At 41.3% G+C, this 21,728-nt stretch overlaps 1 protein-coding gene and 1 long non-coding RNA gene across 13 annotated transcripts in view; one reads left to right on the top strand and one right to left on the bottom strand.

The window, feature by feature from the left end:
• Window positions 1-8,256, top strand: part of LOC104871869 (complex I assembly factor ACAD9, mitochondrial) — a 37,706-nt gene extending 29,450 nt beyond the window's left edge. For 2 of the 5 annotated variants that reach the window (XR_782983.2, XM_033759562.1), the window contains one exon: window positions 7,764-8,256. Coding sequence is in view for 1 of the 5 variants with exons in the window: in XM_033759562.1 (XP_033615453.1) it covers window positions 7,764-7,819 (56 nt within the window). In the remaining 4 variants the exon portion in view is untranslated. The remainder of the gene's footprint in view (window positions 1-7,763) is intronic. The other 3 variants (XR_782982.2, XR_782980.2, XR_782981.2) reach the window with 2 other exon arrangements.
• LOC104871868 overlaps window positions 1,397-21,728 on the bottom strand; it is a 47,389-nt gene continuing 27,057 nt past the window's right edge. For 3 of the 8 annotated variants that reach the window (XR_002025819.2, XR_004515575.1, XR_002025822.2), the window contains 3 exons: window positions 16,757-16,856; window positions 15,328-15,464; window positions 13,281-13,941 (listed from right to left, as the gene is read on the bottom strand). This is a non-coding gene — a long non-coding RNA (uncharacterized LOC104871868). Of the gene's footprint in view, window positions 2,553-13,280; window positions 13,942-15,327; window positions 15,465-16,756; window positions 16,857-21,728 lie in introns of those variants that run through there. The other 5 variants (XR_002025818.2, XR_004515576.1, XR_002025821.2 and 2 more) reach the window with 3 other exon arrangements.

Below are 21,728 nucleotides of genomic sequence, written 5' to 3'. Positions count from 1 at the left end.
CATTCAGTTGGTTACATTGCATTTTCACAGCTCACAGTGCTGATTCCCAAAGCATGATGGCAAGGCAGTTGAATTTCAACCTGGATGAAGTTCTTTGTTAGGGAAAGTTACCTTTAAGATTTATTCAGCTACCTATTCTAGCCAGGGGGAAGGGAGCTTGTTTGGTCAACAAAGATAACAATGGTTCTTTTCACTTACAAAACTTTTGGGGGAGACTAAGTGCCTCTGGTACCCGTGAATTCTGAACTAAGCACAGTGAGGGGCAGAAGTTATCTTATATTGTAACATTTCCTAAGTTTTCACTATTAAAGTTTTCCCTTATCAAGGACATCCTTGGACACTTGTGTCTAGGACATATCTGTAGATCTATCTTTCTGTCAGTGAAGTTTCAATGGAGTATATTTACCTTCCATAATGGGATTTACAATTTTTAAAATGAAAGTAAAAAGATCCAATTGAGGTTGTGGAGAGATGTGCACTCCCTTTTTGTTTATGTACTTGTGTTTTTAGTGAAAGGTGGGTGTGCCCAACAATGGCTTGTACCTGTGGATTACAAGGATTTATAATATGTTTAGCTGATATAGCTGACTATAACTTTTTGGTGTCCAACAACCTCCCTTTGTTTTTGTAAGATCTTGTAGAAAAGTTTCTATCATATTCTGGGTTGTTTGTTGACCTTAAAGGACCAGGGCCAAAAGAGTGGCTGTCTTCTTAGCCCAATTATCTTTCTAGTTCTGGTCTCTAAACTTTAGTTGTTGAACACCCAGAAGAGAAAGTCAATCATGTTAGCATTGCAATGGGAGTAGTGAACTTCATTATTACAATTTTATCTAGATAGCAAGCACTTTGAAATATAAAATATAGAACACTGCCATGTTCATCAATCATGGTTGTTCTAGGAGTTGAATTCCTGTAAAATGTTAACAGAAAAAAGCTTCAAATCAAGAACTACACATAATGTTTTGGTGTGACAATCATAATGACATTATCTTTGTAACACACTTAAATGTCCATCTTGGTATAAATAGGTATTGTTAAACGTAGTCATTCTTTTCCAAAAACACACATAAAAGCCTCTTATCTAAATTGTTCTCTTTTGATAGGATGCCCCCTAAAGAAAATACATCAACCTATAAATGTACCTCTTATCACAAATAGCTGAAACATAACAGAAAAGGAAATACCTGAATCAAAAGGAAGTTGTTATCTTAAGCAATATATTAGAAAACCTGTATCATCAGAAGGCATGAATACATTTAGTATACTAAAAAATTATAAAAAATAATTATCACAGTTATATGAAACCTATGACCTTTAATTTAGTTTTTGTTTCTTGGTTTTTTTGTTGTTGTTATACTGAGCATCAAACTCAGGACCTTGTGATTGTGAGGCAGGTGTGCTCCCACCGAGCTTAATCCCCAGCCCCATGCCCTTTAAGTTAGTTTGATTCCAAAAGCATCTTTTCAGTAAAACCATTTTTTTCACAGATAATTTTATCTTTTGAAAATGACCAATGTACATATATCACAAAAGTGTATTTAGATCTTAACCCTTTGATGATTAAACAATGTAAACATAATAACAAACAAGTAATTTTCATTGATGTCTCCTATGAAAACTATTGGAGCCCGTCTATGGTTAAGACTATGGAAATTGTTGGGGTCCCCCTAGTCAGCAAAGGCTGGAAAATATTTCCAGGCAGCTGCTCCTTTGCTCACCAAGAGGAGTCCTGTTAGTAGCTTTTCCAAACTTAATGGTTTCCATTTAGTTATGTTGACAAAGCTTTTAAAATATTCTATAACAAGAAGATTGTGACAATACAATGTCACCAATTAAAATTTTGGAATGGTTATATTTAGACAACAATATGCATCACATCACTGTGATCTGCTAGAAACCTTGGGGGAAAAGAAACACATGCCTTTAAGTTTAATAACTTTTCTCTATAAAGCAATTTCAATTGTAGGCAAATATTTTTTAAAGGCAAAAATTGTAGAGCTCCAACAAAATAACTATATGATTGGAAAAGGCAAACATATAAAACAATTTGTTTATAAAATAGAGTGCCCTCAAATATATTTAGCCTAATAGACTAATAATATCCCTTTGTAACTTTTAGATTTATAATTGTAAATAAGATAGTCAAAACATTTAATAAGTTACTTACAGAGGTCTCTTGTAGAATCATAATCAGAAGGAATGAAAGTTTTTATGTCTGTAAATGCAAACCTTTTATAACAAACTTGAATCCAACAAGCAAACATATGTATTTCTTGAAAAATCACTTCCGCACACCTTCTTGATGTGCCTAGGTCTTCTGGTCTTGTATATCTATCTCTACCCTTTGAACAAGACAAATATACAAAATCCTTTCTTATGTAAAGTACATCTCTTTTACTTATAGCCTTCTTCATATTGTTCATCTCACTCATTATAAACCTTCTATAACATCTTGTCTTCAGTTTAAATTTTAAAGAGTCCGCTTTTATTTCTGTTCTCAGATTGTTATATTTCAAAATTTGGCTACCAATTGAAGAGCAGTAAACTCGAGTCTTCAAAACAATACAGAAAAGAGCAAGTTAACCTTCAAATTACAATTCAAGAATTTGCAATGCACAAGAAATGTTTTAAGCACACCAATTAAACATCAACTCAAATTGAAATGAAGATAGATTGATCAATGGGCTAAAATTTGGAATTTGACTTCCATATAAAATTTCTTTATGTCTGGTAGAACATGTTTCTCTGGCTTTGTTTTGGATTGCATATCTTTGCATCACAGTGCTGGCCTTGGGACTCTTAAAGCTGAGAGTATTTCTCACTGCTTTGCTCTATGCTCTTCAGAGCTTTGCTAGATGTTTTCATTCCATTTACTTATTTTTTTCATTACAGTCCTTGTTTGTGAAAAATGATTCTATTTAGCTATCTTTTGCAGCATTTATTTCCACACTGCAGGCCACTTGGGCTGAAAGTGATTTCCCCATGTTTTAGGACCAGCTGACTACTTTTCCTACCTTCTTACATCTGAAGTGCCTAATGCTTTTTCTGTGTTTTGACTCTTGTTTGGACTTCCTTATCTAGATGCAAGGTGCACTGCATCATCAGTTCTTTGTTTTTCTTTTTCTCTTCTTACTCTGAGTAGGCTTTCTGAGTAGGTGATTGCTTGTGGTTCAAGCCCCCATGATAGGTATTATTTAGTGTAGAGCCCTGCAGTTAGGATACAGTCCCCTGCCCAGTGCATGACACAGGCCTGAGGAAAAAACTTACACTGAAGAACAGAACAAAGAGGGAGAAGATGGGATGCCAGGATGCTCAATGCCAGTGTAACCAACAAAGGCCCTGGCCAGTCCCAGGCCCTGACTTTTACTGATAATCAACTGGGGTAAAGGCAAGCTAGGTGTAGTTTCTATGGAAATTAATGTAAACAAGGCCCATAAAGGGCAAGACAAAGCATGCTCAAATTAGGAACTGAAGAAACAAAACATGTGGTTTTAGTTAGAACTTTGTCCTTCTAGTCAGAAGGTTTTAGTTTGGAATGGAATTTGGGTAGGAGTCACTCTTAACCTTGGCACATAGGCTTCAGCCAGTCTCACTTTGATAAACAAGCCTATTGTGGGGTTAAGTCTTTACAGCCTGCTTTGAGCATACTTTAAAACAGTTCTCTGCAAGTATAAAAGTGCAACTTAGTCAAAAGAGGATGCAGAAAAGTGTGCCCAGTTCAAATGAATCACAGTAGCTCGCGTGACAACACGGACATCAGTCAGTTTCTGAGTGAAATGATCACCGAGGTTAAAATGGGTTGTTTCATGAGAAGGACATCGATTGATCACAAGCATAAAAAATTGAGAACATCCGTGCACCTAGAAACAGCTTCAAGTGCATAACCTACTGGTAAAAGCAAAAGGGACAAGTGCATACACAGTCATGGTCAGATATTTCAACATCCTTCTCAAAATTTGACGAAAAACACAATTTGTAAGGACGTGTAGATTTGTACATTATTGACAAACATGTACTAACTGACATTTATAGGAAAATTCCACCAAAACAACAGAACAATATTCACTGGTTTCCAATATACATGGAAGAATATTTCCAAAGAAAGACCCACAGTTACAGTCAGAAAATAAATATCAATCATTTTAAAAGGATTTCGATTATACAAATGTTCTCTATGATGAAAAACATTCAGAAATGATTTGCGATAGCACTACTGCCTGAACCTAAAGCCAGAATGGATAGAGAGAAAAGGGGAGATCTTCAGTCCAATAAGTTCAACAACTTTGATTCAGTGGACTGATTTCTTGAAAGATAAGAGTGATCTAAGCTTAAAGGACTAAGCATCACATCTGTAGAATAAACTGAATTTGTTAAAGCTTTCCTCCTATGTCCAGGCTCAAATACCTTCACTGGTGAATTTCACCAAACACTGTAGTTAGAAATGATACCAGTTTTACACAGTGTCAAAGAATTTGAAAAGAAGAAAATATTTCCCAACTCTTGAACTCACTTCTGTTGTGTTTATGCAAAGCCGACAGAAACATCACAGAGAAATAATCTGCATGCAGATACTATTGAAAAGCACAGATACAAATGTTCCTAAAACTTTAAGCAACTCAACAGAGTTAAAGATCTCTGGTTCATCACAGCCAGAGTGTTACTGAAAAACACACACTAAAGAGTAAAGCCTTTCCAGATAATTGAACTGCAAACCTCAGCGTGTGCGCGCGCACACACACACACACACACACACACACACACACACACACACACTGGAGGCCCCTGCGGCAGGTCCTGATCTACTGCAGTGTGCTATGATCCATGGCTAGAAGAAAGAATCAGAAGCAGAGTTAAAGAGAGAAATGGGGAGCCAGCATAGCCAGTGCTGAGCAAGCAGCAAAACACCACAGCCAAGGAAAGTTGCTTATATTTATTGGTGACATCGTAGTTAAGACTGAGGTAAAGGGCTATGTAGAGTTGCTCCGGGTATGATGTAGGCAAGCCTTATAAAGGAAGAGACAAAGCATTCTTAAATTAGGAATAGAACAGAAAAAATATAGGTGTGGTCAATAATTAACCTTGTCTTTTTAGTAAAGAAGGTTATAATTTGGGGAATGGAATTGGGTGTGAGTCACCCCAACTTTGGCTGCTGTTACCCACACTGAGCCGCACAGCTTCACAGGTATCTCCCTGTCCTCTGCCATTGCTGTTGGCAAAAGGGGGTGACATTGAACCACACACCATCTGCAATGACCCTATGAGTCACATAGGCCTCCGTTGGACTCACTTCTTTAAACAAGCCAATCACAGCATTAACTGTTTGTAGCCTGCTCTGCCTACAGCCTGCTTTGGGCAGAATCAATCAGGCAGTCACCGCCCACAGAAACAAGGCAAGAAACAAGAAGACAAGCCAACAAAATGACTCCAAAACTTCAAGCTGATCTGCAGGGGTGGAAAGAAACCAAACTTCTGCATTATTCAAAATGATAAAAGAAGGGCCGGGGATTTAGCTCAGCGGTTCGGTGACCTGCCTTGCAAGCGCAAGGACCCGAGTTCGATCCCCGGTACCCAAAAAAATAAAAAATAAAATAAAAAAATAAAAGAGATTAAAGAAAATGATTAGTGAATTTACCAAAGACACTAAGGCAATGCTGGCTGACCTAAACGAAATGACACAGAACAGGGGCGAGGCATTTGGTTCAGTACTTCTGCCGTCTGCCTTGCAAGCACAGGTTCCCAAGTTTGTACACACACACAAGACACAAAACATGAATGAGTGGTTTAGCAAAGAATTAGAGTCCATAAAAAGGTACTAACCAAAAATCCAGGAGAGTACAGCACAAGTGACCATGAAGGCAGAACTCTAGTTCTCATGACAGTGACCAAATACTCAGAGATACCATATAACTGCTGAACATGGACAGTGGATCCAACAGCTGGTAGATAGCGCAGACAAGACTAAGTGAAATTAATGAAAAGTCAGAAGACAGCACAAATGGCATAAAAGTCTGTTTAAAGCAAAAAGAGCAGAAAACTTTCAAAATGTAGGGAAAGAATTTAACATACAGATAAATGAGGCATATGAAACCACAAGTAGCCACAATTAGAAAAGAACTTCTCCACTACATATCACAGTCAGTATCCAGGAAGTCCAAGATGAGGAAAGACTCTGAAAGGCTCTTCGACAAAAGCAATGAATCACTTGCAAATGTAAACCCATTAGAATCACAGCAGACTTCTCAACATGAACCTGAAAGGCCAGGAGAGTATGGAGTGAAGTGTTTTGAGCCATAGAAGACCACAACTTCCAACCCAGACTGATACATCCTGAAAAGCTCTTGTTGCAGCAGAGCAGAGCAGCTCAGAGTCATAACCAAGTGTTAAAGTTTAATGTCACAGCCAATTGCCACATGTCAGTGGCATAGCTGAATTTTTCAACTCACTGTTGTAGCCAAGTGCCCCAGCTGTGAGGCACTGCTGAGCCTTACAGCTCAGTGTGGCAGCTCTGGAACACAGCTCTCATAATTTGAAGGTTTGGGAATCTGCTGGTAAGTTGAAGTGATGGGAAAAAGCCTTTATTCACTGGCAAGTCCCAGTAGGCTCAGTGGATTCTGAGCAGAGGGGCCGAGTCACGGAATGTTCCTGGGGTGGGGTGGGGGGAGAAGCTCAACAGAACTTTCTTGTGAGGGGACAGAGCTTAACAGAACATCCCTGAAAGGTCACAAAGTTCAAACAGCCGCAAACCATTTTGACACATTGGGTAGGAGCCCAGCAGCACAAAGTTACATTTCCAAAACAAAACATTCTGTGGGAGAAGAAAATGGAGGGAAGGCCAGGGCCTAACTGTGTAGCACTTCTCTATCAATTGTCTTTGTGGGTGAAATGATTATGATAGGTAGCTTCCTGTCCACTTCACAGGCATTAATGTGCTACGACGTTTCCTAAATAGAGCATTATATTACTCTAATGTCAATGAAGTTGTAGCATCCCTTTGAAACCAGCAAGAATTTAAAGCGAAAGGAATTGGATATGTTGAGTATAGACACCATGAGAACTCTAAAACAAAAGGTATTGCAGATTCTCAGACCAGAAAGGAAAAGCATTTCAGAGCATCCTATGGATAGACTTTCATTTCTAAACACTTGTGCATCAATCTGCATAACCCACACAAGCAAGAAGTTCTGTAACCTTTTTGGTTATAAGCAGAAGGTCCTAATGGTCAAGAGTGAGGTGGCCCTGGTGGCTGTGGCCAGCTCTGCCTTGGCCCATTGGTTCTGGGACATCACAGGAGCCTGTGTGAGGCCACAGCAGTTAGCTACATAAGGCCGTGGCTCAGGTGGGTCTATTGTAGGTGGATGGAGAATTTTGGAGTTGGATGCAGACAACTCTTGGAGATTTGGTGATTGATTTGGTGCTATGGGGAGTGTAGAACATTGTTATGCTGCGAGAAGCAGTGTTTGTGGTGAGTGTAGTGAGGGGACATCCTGGATGGGCATCAGGACCAGCTCCCACAGACATAAACTCCAGGAAAACTATGATGTGCTGGGCCTCATTGCCCGAGGTGGCTTTGGAAAAGTGTTCTTCTCAAAACACTGTGGCACAGGGATGCATGTCGCTATGAAGGAGTTAGCAAAGGCAGAGGTGTGAGTGGCCTACATTACGTCGGAGGTGGGGATGCCAGGACATCCAATTCCAGTGTAACCGAGAAAGGCTCTGGCCAGTCTCAGGCACTCACTTTTTTCTGTATTTTTGTTTCGCTACAGGGATTTACACTGAGCACCTTTTGCTTGCCAAGGAGGCGGCAGCACCACTGAGCTAAATCCCCAGCCACCAAGAACTGACTTTTATTGGCAATCACTTGGGGTAAAAGCAACCTATGTGCATTTATCATGAAAATGAATGTGAAAAAAAGTTCATAAAGGAGAAGACAAAGCATTCTCAAATTAGGAACAGACTACACAAAATGTGAGGTTGTCATCAGATCAGGGTGAAGCTATGGATTTGGAACAGGATGATGGAATATAAAGGAAATGTCATCATGCTGGACAGGTCATGCCCAGTCATCACTCCTCACCGGCAGGAGGGCCAGTGAGCTGCCACCTGCACTGACCCCTTAAACCTGGAGTGAAACCCCCAGGATATCACCTTCTGCCTGACCCACTGGACTTATACTCAGTTTCTGCAGAAGCCTTTTACTCATCTCATTTGGGGTATAGGGACATGCCATCACCCAGGAAGGCTAGAAAAGACTGGAGACAATAATGAAGGATGTGACTCTCACACAGAAGACCTGAATTTCCAGGAGAATTTGCCTTCATGAAGTAAGAAGAAGATATTTTCATCAAAGTGAGACTACCAGGACCTCCTAGGAAACGGATTTATGGAGTAGTGAGAGTGAAGAACCAGCAAGACCCTCACAGAGTGTCCACCCTGGGCTTCCTGGTCAGGTGGCATACGCTTTGCATAGTTCTGGCCAGAAGGGGCACTGTTTCAGAAAAGTACTTGGAGATTTCTGATACCAAGCAGGGAAGAGCTAGGAGAAATTGTTGCAAAATGGGGAAATTGTTTTCTAGGATTTTCTTTGAAATTGATAAAATACATTTATGTTTTAAAACAGTCAATTCTGTCTTGCATTTTCTACTTGAGGCTACTTTCTGTCCTAAGTCAGAAGGTCAGGATAAGAAGTATGGGAGGGTGACAGCTTGGACTTAGCTGCTCTAGAGGAGTGGTACTCATACCCCACATTCATAATGATGAATTTCTGCCTTTTTGGTATACTAATAAACATGTCAATTTAATAAAATGATGACTTTGTATTTTCTTAAACCAGGAGTTATAGACATGAAAATATGACCTGTTTCCTAAATGCCTTCATATTAATCTATTACACATTGTATAGTGTGTAAGAAAAATAATAACTTCTTTGCATTATAATAAAATTTTCATAGTATAGAAAAAGAAATAATACACTTATGTGCAATGAAATCATAATACTGGAGAAGATGCCAGATGTTCTGTGTATGTGCATGTATACTTGTATGGAGTCATGTACAGACACTCCTTGGTTAGTGACTATTCCGACTTATGGCCCCCTGCTAGGACTTCCGACTGGCACTTGGGCTTGTGATGTGGGAATGTGAGACACACTACAGGGTTCTTCTCGCTTCTACAGTGCAGTACTGTAATGTTTGCTGATTGTACTATACTGAAAAGTGCTAAAATTTTATGTACTGGTATATATTACAGTACTGCATGTGAGAATTATAGAGATGACATCAAAAAAGAAGATATCATGGGAGTAATTCAGTACTGTCAGGAGCATGGAAATATACACAGCAACCTCATGCCACAGAACTTTTCAATGGACACCCAAGGCCTAGAGGACATCAGCAACTAGGGGGTTGGGCTGCTGATTCTCCAAAGGCAGGAGGAGACCTTGTTTCCTTGTATGCTGAAATATACTGCCTCAGAAATTATCTTGGGAGGGAGGTATGAAGGCCTTCACCAGGATATTTAGGGTCATTAAAAAAAACCAGTTCCTGGGAGCTCCCCATGAAGGGGGATAACACAGACAATCCAAAACATCCATTCTGATAAGTTGTCCTTGCATAATCTCTCCCCATGGATGCCAAAAATGTCATGGAGAAAGAACCTCATTAACTCAAACTGCAGGATGACAGCAGGTGCTGTAGCACAGGAAGTTCAGGGCTGTTCTGCCCCACACTGCTTCTGAGTTGCCCTCCATTCTGGAAATGTTAGAAAGAACGTGTCTTATGGCCAGGATGTGAATAAGGCCAGTAAATGTCTTGGACCCTGTAAGGAGAAAGCTATAAAACTAGAAGATGACCACCTTCCAGCTGTGGCTTCAAGAGGCATGGTGTGGGCTGGGCATCAGGATCAGGGTGAGGCCTGTGCAGCTGAATGAGAATGATGATGCTGGTGCAAAAAAATGCAGGAAGAGACCATATTTTCATGCATGCTGAAATATTCTGCCCCAGATCAAGGCCCTCACCAGGGTATTTGCATTCATTTTATATGACTTGGTAATTGGGAAGATCCTTTTTCATGGGAATCACACATATGATTAAAAAGACCCTCTAGCAGGAGTGCTGTTGCCCCTCCTCTCGGTCCCCAGGTGTGATGCCAAAGACCTCAGGCAGACCTCATCAACTACAACCTCAGGAACTGGCCAACCACACAGCATGTGGTCAAGACTGGTGGTTCCGGGCTTTATAGCCCCACAGTGCTCCTGAGCTGCTCCTCGACCCAAAGAGATGGCAATCCTCAGACTCACGGCCATTGGATTCGACCCGTTAGATGTCTGGGACCCCAAAAGGAGAAAGCAGTGAAAGCAGGAGATGGCCACCTTGCAATTGCGGCATCCCCAGGCACCGTGTTGGCTGGCTTCCAGTATCGGGGTGAAGCCGATGCATTGGGACTGGGATGACGATGGGGGTGCAGAGGAAATGTCATCATGCCAGACAGGTCTTGCCCAGTCATCACTGCTCACCAGCACGAGGGCCAGCAAGCTTACCACCTATCCTGGCCTCATATAATCCAGAGTGAAGCACCTAGGAGAACAGGGCATCAGAGGATCCCAGCCACACATTCCTATCCACGGGACCCCCAATGGGACCCATGGCATTTCCTGCCACCCTAACCCCTGCCATCGTAGAGTATGTGGTTGGGTTAAACCTGCGGAAAAGCGTGTGGACTGAGAACCACAGGCTGCTTGAACACTTAGTGGGGAAGGGGGGATGTAGCCACACATCCTAATTGCCATCTGACAGTGTCATGAGCAAGGAAGCATTCACGAGGACCTCCTATCCATGAACCTCTTGAAAGACACCCACGGCTAGACTAGGATCCATGCCATGGTGTTCAGGCTACACATCTACCTGTGCAGGAGGAGCCTGTGCTTTCAGGTATGATGAAACATCTGCCACAGACATTATCTCGAGTGTGAGGTATAGAGTCCCTCACCAGTAATATATGGGGTCATTTTATATGAACTGGCACTCATGAAGTTCCTTTTTAATGGGGATCTGACATACAATCCAACAGATCTTCACACAGGAGTTCTCTTTCTCCTAATCTCTCTCCCAGAATACGATGCCAAAAACCTCATGGACAAACTCCTCCACTGCAACCTCAGCAAGCGGACAGCCATACAGCATGTGCTACAGCACTCGGGCTCTGGAGTGTACTACCCACAGTCCTCCTGAGCTGCTCCTCATCCTGACAAAGATGGCAATCCTGAGCCTTATGGCCAGATTCTGATTCAACCACGAAATGCTGTGGACTTCCCTAGGAGAGAGCAATACAATACCACCAGGACATGGCCACCTTCTTGTATTTGCAGGGCAAGGCACTCAGGTTGCTATGCTTCAGAATCCATGGGAAGCCCATGCATGCACACTAGGATGATGGTAGGATCGCAGAGGAAATGTCATCATCCTTGACAGGGCATGCCCAGGCACCTCTCCTCACCAGCACAAGGGGCAGGGATCCTGCCCCTTGCCTGCTCCAGACTACTCCAGAGTGAATGCCCCAGGAGAGCAGGGCAGCAGGGGCCCCCAGACACACATTCCCATCCCCAGGACTGCAACACCCATCATGTGCTGCCTTTGGGCTCTGCAGATCCCTGTGAGTCCTGCCATCCTACAAGTTGTGATTGAGGTAAACCTATGTTAAGACATCCTCAGGAGTGAAAGGCACAATCTGCCAAGGACATTGCCTGGGGACAGGGTGTATAGGTTAACACATCATGGATTCCATCCAATATTGTCAGGAGCACGGCAGCTTATATGGCGAACTCAAACCACAGAACTTTTCTATAGACACCTACGGACTAGCAGACCTCAGCAGCTAGGTGTTTGGGCTCCTCATCCTACTGGGAAAGAGGACACCCTGTGTCCTTGTATGCTAAAATATTCTGCCTCGGAAATGCTCTCGGGAGGGAGGTATGAAGGTCTGCCTCAGGATACTTGGGGTGGTCATTTTCAATGAGTCAGTTCCTGGAAAGCTCCCCATTCATGGGGATACCACAGACAATCCAAACATCCTTTCTGAGAGCTTGTCTTGTGCTTAATCTGTCTCCCCAGATGCCAAAGGTGTCACGGAGAAAGAACCACAGGAACTCACACTGTGGGATGAGGCCAGCGCTAGAGCAGGGGCCGCAGCACAGGAAGCTCAGGGGCGGTTCTGCCAAACACTGCTCCGGAGTTGCTCTCCACCCTGGAAATGTTAGCACTAATATGTCTTATGGCCAGGATCTCACTCAACCCAGTAAATGTCTTGGACCCTGTAAGGAGAAAGGACAGTTCTTGCCCTGTCATCTCTGCTCACCAGCATGAAGGTCTTGCGCTGCTGACAGGACCCTTAAGACTCGTCCTAAGGGTCCGCAGAGCTGACAGCACGGATTTCATAAGCCAGTTTCTGAGAGACAGGCATCCGTGGAGTGCTGGAAGTTTTGTGCATTTTCCCTAATGACTAGCTCAATAAAAGTTGTGTGTTGAGCCTTTCTCTTTGATATCAAAACAAACAATGTGCAGGGTGTAGTTGGAACGGCTACTTTTATGAACAGTGTCTATACCACTATGACACACACACACATACTACCAGACATTGAAGCACATAAGAATCAGGGGCTGAAGATATAGCTTAGTGTAAGGCCCTTGTATAGCATGTAGGAGGCCCTGGGTTTCCTCCCCAGGGACAACATTTAGGTAGAGATGAAAATGAGGTGCTGCTAGATGTAAACTCTCTTTCCTCTTTGCCCCAGGAGTACCTCTTAAAGTACCTCTACCAAATTGTGAACCCACACTCAGGGAGAAGAAAGTCAAGAGTAATACCTAGAAGGGGTCCCTAACTTCAGTCTTCTCTACACTGACATTTCTCAGCTCTAAGCATTTAGATGAAACCTGTGCCACTTCTCCCCTAACCACAGTTGGAGATAGCCCTTCTGAAAAATAGCTTACTATATGGCTGAGATTTAGTTCAGTGGCACCACACATCCCTCACATGCACAATGCCTAGTACTGGAAAAAACAAGAGACCTTATTATACACAACGAATCCAGTTAAAAGCATTATAAGTCCTTAGAACCCATAGAGACAAGCCATTGTTGAATGTACTCACTTTTCCCTAAAAGCACACTTACATAAATATTAAAGGAGGAGTACAGGTACTTGTACAGCTCAATTTAATTTTGTTACCTTCTAGGGCTAGGGATTTGGCTCAGAGGTTCCACCACTTGCCTCACAAGTGCAAGGGCCTGAGTTTGTTCCCTGGTACAAACAAAACAAAACAAAATTCTTGACTAATTTTGTCACCTTCTCTAGTTGACTTCATTTTAAAACACTTTTAAATCCACTTAGGGAAAATAAATATCCTTCATCAAAACTCCATTGATACTGATAATTCTATACACATGTCCAAGACACAAAAGTTGTCAAAGGATATCCTAACTTAGGGAAAATGGCTCAATGTAATTAATAATGTAGGGGCCAGTATATGCGTGTTTTCCAACAGAGGACAAACTCAGAGCCTCCTTTGGCACATCGCCCTCTTTCGGAAACTGCTGCTTCAGTACCTATTTTTACCAATGAGTCCCTTATCTTGGGGAGCTGTTTTGATGCTCATATCTCTCCTATATCGACCACCTAAATTACAGCAGCAGAACAGTGGGCCTCCCGCTCTGTCTTGGTCCATCTTCCATTTGTCTCTCACTTCCGGTAATTGAAGAGAGCCACTGTCCACAATGCATCAGGCACAGACCGAGATGAGTTGGTGCAAATTCATAGTTTCAATCTTACCTCACAGATACTCCTTATAACCTTTCATGCCCCGTCTCTTCTTGCCATAGTGTCACTTATTCTGTTCTTCTCTCAAAGTATGTTTCTTGGGAAGGCTGTTGCACCCATGAAGTAAATGAAATAGCTGTACAAAATATAACATTCCAGGATTGGTCTCATACAAAATACAACGTCACCAGCCACCCTCTGGCATTGGTACTGCATATATCATCAAAATAATTCCAAAGAGATCTTTGTGGATTGGATGACAGTTTTCAAGTGATCACTCTCTCCAGTTATAGCTTAAAGGACAGGAGTCACACTGGGGCCAATAAGATCTGGACATGTGCATGTCTGCAAAGTCCTTAGGTGTTCGTAGCTAGACAGGTCAATATTTTTCCACAAGGAGACTCTTTTAATATCAGTTACCAAATTGTAATATCACTGCCTGCCTTAGTACCATGAATAAGGATAAAGGTGTGCTAATATGATATACGCCATCCTTTGTCATGTTTCTGGTGCTTGCTATCATGACTGTGGGCTGCAAGTACGGGAAGAAATACAGAGATGGCCCATTCGCCCCCATCAGATGGTAGGACATATTATCCTGAGAATTATGTCTCCGGCTACACTGCTTGCAACCACTGTAGTTGCATCCATGGCCTTAGCACAAAATGCACAGAATGTGCAGTTTGGCAATGATCTAGCAAAAAACACCTCTTATGCCCTTGAGACCCAGGAAGATATTAATGTTAAATTGGAAGTACAGGTTAATGCCTTAGAAGCTACAGTGCTAGAGACTGGTAATCAAGCTAAAGCCCTAAAGTACCATTAAGGATTGCACTACCACGCTGAATACCCTCATATTTTCATCACTGCCCTTCCTCACCGGGGGCCTGGAAAAAGGTTACCGCATAGTTAATGGGTATCTTTCTTCACATCATAGCAATCTCAGCCTAGGTCTCCAAAAGTTTCAACAGATCTCGTCCATTCAGCACGCTCATGTTAGTTTCCTCATCCCCGAGGATGAGGCAAAACTGGTTCTTGATTCATTACATGGATTGAATACTTTGTATATGGTTAGCCATAGCATTGCTATGATCCTGGCAATTCTGACTTTCCAGTTGGTACTAATGATTTGTTTGCTACTCACTGAACTTGCCTGAGACAACATCACAAGATGCAGCTACAAAATCGGACAGGTGGAGATGCTGGGAGCACCACACTGTGGGTGCCTCCCTCCCCATCCGTGCCCCATAAAGTCATCGAAGCATGATGTTCTGCAGACCTTAGCTACTCTCCCCGTCTGGTTACAGGCCAGAACTTCCAGTCAGACTCCCCCGGCACTGCCCTTATCCTACCACTATAAGCAGACACGCCTCACTTCCCAGGCTGTCCTGTTCTCCCATCAGGAAGAAGGCTCCACCTGGCCTCAGCTTTTCGTATCTCTTTGTCTTTTCTTCACTCCCCACCATCTGCCCTCCAGGGACCCTCCATTCACGCAGACCGTGACACCCAGGGGCACACTCACCAGTCTGAAGCCGTCATCCCTCACAGGCAGGTGGGCTACATGAGTGGTTCTCTGATCAGCCCCATAAGGAAACAAGCAAAGTCTTGAGTGCTTGCTAAATAGCTTTAACTTTCATTTCTCCTCATTTCCTTATTTTACTAGGAAAAAAAAAAAAAAGGATTCGTTCACATGTATTTGCTTACCAAAATAGTTAAACAACCAGTAGGAGGTCTATTACCTAAATAAATAGAGGTCTGGACAGCCTAAGATACCTTGTCCTAAATGTTTCCCTATCAAAGGGCTTCTGGCATATCTATTATAAATGAAAAATTTTAAATGAAACTACATGGAGAAAATATTCTCTGAGATAGTCTTCTCAGAATATTCTGGTGAATTATATTCATTTTGTCCCGGATTTCTTTTCTCCTTGTTCAGTGATTGATGTAGTCACATGATCTCCTGTGGGGCCATGCTAGATCCACAAAAGCCAAATCACACTCAAGAGTTTTCCATCCATGGTGAACCTGCAGGAACCCCCAGAAAGTTGTAGGTGAGACACTTGCTACCAGCAAGGCTGTTTCATCCTTCCTTAGTTCCTCTGCCAATAAAAATGGCACTTCATTTTAACTTTCATCTAGAATATTTATGCATATAAGGAATCTTAATTTCTGCCAAGGGCAGCTCACTGGGAAACAGGTCCTAGGAAGGGTGCAGGCAGAGAAGCAGACTGAGCTGAGGCTGGACAAATACCAGCACTAATACTGGATACATAATTTCACGTTATAATACGTCTTTAGTGAAGTAGTACCATATCATCTACACTCATATTTAGAATCCAACATAGAAATAAATGGCCACAAAAAAGTTTGAATGGTCTCAGTATTTACTACTGTACTAAGAAACATTTTATTTTCTTCAAAGTCACACATAAGAATTTATTTAAATCTCTCCATGATTTACAGGCAGATTTTCCACTCTTTTTTCACCATGGGGAAAAAAGACAGCTGAGTTTAACTGTATAAAAATGCAGGTTGTATCATTTCATAGATCAGCTATATATCAAAGTGTTTTAGGAATGGAAAGCTCTTGTTATACATGGATTATTAGATTTATTTTTAACTCTTTTGATGAACAGATAAAATGGGTGAGTGTGCCTGCAGAATTCCTATGAACTCAGAGGAGTAATTTCAGAAAATTAAGAGAAATGACTTCATATTTGGAGTTTTAAAATACCTGCTTGCTAATATTTGGAATCATGTTCAGAAAAGCCCTAAGGACAACCAAGAAAAATTTCAGAAAAGGACATTTATAACAGCAGAGCAATGCATTGCATACTACAGCTTTACCACTACAAATAGACTTTCTATAAATCCACAATAATGTGATATAAATGGAATCTAAAGGTACAGTATAAGCCTGCATTCTCTATCCCTCAGCAGTGTCCCCGTACCTGCGTGTCCATATGGGATGCTGCTGATGAGCCAATATTGTGTTGCTGGTGGTGAATGATGATTTTTAAAGACATTGCTTCAACATTATGATCATCCTACCTAGCAAGAAATGGAACAGGTTACCAACATTTCCACCACTGACTTTGATATTATAAAGCTCTTCAAGAGACTCACTCCTGTCAAAAGGTATGCTTTCTGTCACACAGTGCTGTTCAAGAGAGAAAATGTTTAATATTTGTGACCTCACGAATGTGACCAGCACCTCTACGTTAGGAGGAAATGGGAAGTGTCTTTGGCACATTGATATTTATACACTTTTATAGGAAGCAGGTTTTGAAAATATTAGTGAACGACCTTTTCTCTTGAAAGAAACTGTAGTTTTCATTACAGACAAGTACTTCTGCTTTACAATCATCGTATTCCAGAGAGAAGGCAGTGGAGGATATGGGGCTTGGGACATCTCATGTGCCTTCTGTGTTACACTGAACAACTGTAAGTGAATGTAGCCAGAGAAAGAAGAAAAAACAGAAATCATTGCCGACACTGGGAAATCACCTGGAATTTTAAATGGAGAAATGCTTATTAGGCCTTACTTTAAAAATCACTACAAAGCATCAGAAGGAAAGTGCTTCAAGACCTTTAAGGAAGCAGAGATCTAACAGGATGGTAGAAAGCACTAACCACAGAAAAACACCTCTCCTTGATGAACAAACTTTGTGGAGATCATTTGACTTATGGGTTATACAGCTCACTTTGCCACAGTCTCCTTTCGGTCTGCTGAACAGAAAGGCACTTAATATTTTCCTCAACATGACTGAACTTTAGGTAGATTTTTCCTGATTATAGGTCTTTGCCTTACCCTTCCTCAGAACATTTACTTTAGAAAACTTTCACTTGTAAATTATTTTTTCCTTTGAGATGTAAATGTACTCCCAGCCACTTGCCAGTGTTAAGACCCAAGGGTGTCTTTTTCCAGAAGTTTCCCCTTTTGTTAGGTATGGTGGAGCACGCCTGTAACTCAGCACAGGGAAGGCTAAGGCAGGAAGATCTCTGTGAGTTTGAGGCCAACCTGGGCTGCCTAATGAGTTCAAGGACAGCCATGGATTACATGGTCAATCCCCATCTCAAAAGAAAAAAAAAAAGCTACCCACTGAAAGGCAATCACAGGACTTCCGAGAAGACGATGGAGTGGTGAGTGGCAGGGAAATACCCTCTCTGAGCTTTGGAGTTCAGACACTGAATCCTGGAATATAGCAAAATGAGGAGGACACGGAGGTACGATGCCACTTCTCACTGCCAGGGCACCAAAGTCCAGCCATGGGACAATGAGGTGGGACAATTCAAAAGCCACCCACCTAGATTCTCAAAAATGGTAACAACAGAAGTAATGAAACAGATGAATGAGGCTCTGGAAAAAATCAAACCAGAAATAATTTCTCAGAAAACTACAGAAATGATGACCAAATGAAAGACATAATTAGTGAATCTAGAATTGATAAAGATTTTTTTTTAAAAGAGGAGCTTAGAAAAATGATGGAACCTATGAATACTCAACATAGGAAAGAGAATAGATTCCATGAAACAATTTAAAAAAGATATCCAGGAGATTCTAAGCTCTATTGAATGTATGTATACACAGCAGAGGGAACCAGTATGAGGACAGAATATCAGATCTAGAAGACAGCTTTGTAGTTACCAAAGATGGAAAGAAAGAGATCTTAAAAATAGCAAAAGCCAATCAATCCAATAGCTGCTAGGTAAGGGAAAGAAGAAGAACATAAGATGGATTGGAGCCAGCGAAAAAGCAGGAGATAGCACAAACGACCTAAGAAATAATGTCAGAAATTTTCCCAAGCCTGAAAAAAGAATTTGTTGTACAGATAAGTGAGGTGTATATAAAAATCCACATAACCATGATCAAGAAAATCTACACCAAGGCATGTTAATAGGCAAGACTCCAGAAATTCAACCCCCTCAAAATGTTAAAAGCTATTAGAGAAAAGAAACAAATCGCCCACAAAGGAAAGCCCATCAGAACCAGAGAAGATGGTTCAACACAATCCCTTCAGTCATGGACAGCTGGGAGTGAAGTATTTCAAACCCTAAAAAACAAAACAAAACAACATCCAACACAGATTGATGTACCTCTCAAACCTATCATTCAAAATTGATGGAGAAATAAGATACTTCCATGAGAAAGAACATCTGAAGAAATTCAAGATCACCAAACCAGCACTCCAAAACATTCTGAAGTATATTCAGAAAGAGATAATCAACACTATCAATCAAAGAGAAAGAGATAATCAACACTATATCTCCACAAACCCCAACAGGATGAATCCACCAGGCAAGGCAAGCAATTAAATGGTGGGGAAAGAAAGAGAATCATCATCAGGAAAATAAGATAACAAGGAAAAGTCAATAAATATCAGTCATAACCATCAGAGTAAATGGTCTCAATTCACCAATCAAAAACAGACTGGCAGAAGCTGGGCGTGGTCACACATGCCTGTAAACCCAGCACTCAGGAGGCTGAGGCAGGAGGATCACTGTGAGTTCCAGACCAGCCTGGGCTATACAGGGAGTTCCAGGGAAGTCTGAACGAGATAGTGAGATCCTGTCTCAAAAAACTAAAAAAACAAAACACATACACAAAAAACAAAAAACCAGACTGGCAGAATGGATCAAGAAATGACATCCAATAAAATATGCTTCCTACAAGAAACATATTTAAGTAAAAAAGAAATTCATAGACTGAAAGTAAAGGATGGAAAACAATAGTCTATATCTCAGGAACCCAGAAAAAAGCAGGTGTGGCTATTCTATTGCAGAGAAAGTGGATTTCAAGCCAAGACTGATCAAGGGAGACAAAGGTCACAACATACGTATTAAGGGGACAATATAAGAAGAGGTAGCTATCATAAATATATACACATCAAATACCACTGCTCCCAACTATATAGCATAAATATTGATGGACATGAAAAATCAAATAAGCACTAATGCATTTGTAATGGGAGACCTCAAAGCCCCACTGTCACAAACAGATCAACTAAACAAACGAACAAAAAAAAATCAATGAATATCAACTGAAGAATACACAGGGTGTACATCCCACAAGATCACAATACACAGACTTCTCAGCTGCAAATAGGACATTCTCCAAAATAGACCATATACTAACTCATTGAAATTGCTGAAGTGAATACCTAAGAACTGAAATTATCGCATACATGTTATCAAACCGGAGTGCAATGAAAGTAGGAATCACTGGCAAAGGACATCACCAAAACTGTATAAAGACGCAGAAATAAAATGACATCTACCCAAACAGCCAGTGGGTTACAGGTGAAATTGAAGAAAGCAGACAGCTTCTGCAATTAAACAATAATGACAATAAAACATGCTGGAACTTATGGGATGTCATGCAAGCAGATCTATGAGGGAAATTCACAGCAGTGAATTCTCATAACAGAAAAACTGAATGAGCTCAAATAAACAAACAAATGTTAAACCTCAAGCTTCTCGAAAAAGAACAAGTCATGCTCAAAGCTCGTACAAGAGAGGAAATTACAAAGTTCAGAGCAGAAATTAAAGCAACTGAGGCTCAGAAAATAAGTCAGTCAATGTATCAAAGAGTTGATTCTCTGAAAGATTAACTATAATTGATAAACCTTAATCACCCTTATCGAGAAAAGAAGACACTCAAATCCATGCAATTACAAATGAAATTGGTGGAATTACAATAGATCCTGCAGGATTCCAGATGATCATCAAGAACCTGTATTCTAAGATGGAAAACAGAAGAAGTGGGCAGATTCTTAGATACATGTGAATTATCAAAGCTGAATCAAGAAGACAAAAAAATTCTAGATAATCCAATATCCGTTAATGAAATTGAAGATGTAACTTACAACCCGAGCAACTAAGAAATGCCCAAGCCCTGACGGATTCACTGCTGAACTCTACAAGACATGTAGAGAAGATGTGATGCCACAAATCCTCAAACTCTTTAATGAAATTGAAAGGGCAGCAATACTCCCAAACTTATTCCTAGAAGTAAGCATTACCCTATACCCAAACCAGACAAGGATCCAACCAAAAAAGAAAACTACAGTTCAATCTTCCTCATAAACGTAGATGCAAAAATCCTAAAGAAGATATCAGCAAACAGAATGCAGTGGAATATTGAGGAGACTATACACCCTGTACCTGAGACCCCCTGCACGGATCCTGATCTCCTGTTTGGTGCTATGATGCAAGGCAAGCAGACAGACTTAGAGACAGAGTCAAAGCGAAATGGGGAACTTGGATGGTCAATGTTGTGTAAGCAGCAAAGACTCTGAAACAGCCGTAACTGCTGATATGTACTGGTTACACAATCATTTGTTAAATTAGGGTTAGGGGGCCACATGTGGTTGCTAGAGATAAGGTGCTGATGCAGGCCAGGTTCGTAAAAGAAGAGGAAAAGCATTCTGTGTTAGGTATAGAGCAGGCCAGATAGAGGTTGTGGTTAACAATTAACTCTCTCTTTTCAGTTACAAAAGTTTTAATTTTGGGAATGGAATTTTGTTGCAAGAACAAAAGAACATCCTCACCTCAGCTGCCATGTTAACTCATATTAAGCCCCACAGCTTCACGGGCCATTTCTCTGGCCTCTGCCATGATCATTGGCAGGGTGACCCGTGTGCCACCTGCAGTGCTCCTAGGAGTTACATAGGCTTAGACCAGACTTGCTTCTTGAAGTAAGCCACATGTGGGGTTAATTCTTTATAGCTTGCATTGCTACAGTCTGCACTGGGCATAATCAACAAGGTCATCTCCCACAACTCTGACGAAGCAGGATTCATCCCAGGGATGTGGGGATGGTTTGACATACATAAATCAAGAAATCTTAATGCACCACATTAACACAGAGCCAAAGACAAAAAACATACTTTCATTTCAATAGATGCAGAAAGAGTATTAACA

This window comes from Fukomys damarensis, unplaced genomic scaffold (genome assembly GCF_012274545.1).
Source record: "Fukomys damarensis isolate Sample0158 unplaced genomic scaffold, DMR_v1.0_HiC HiC_scaffold_37, whole genome shotgun sequence".
NCBI lineage: Eukaryota > Metazoa > Chordata > Mammalia > Rodentia > Bathyergidae > Fukomys > Fukomys damarensis.
The sequence above is the reverse complement of the archived record's forward strand: the minus strand, read 5'-3'. Positions and strand labels throughout refer to the sequence as shown.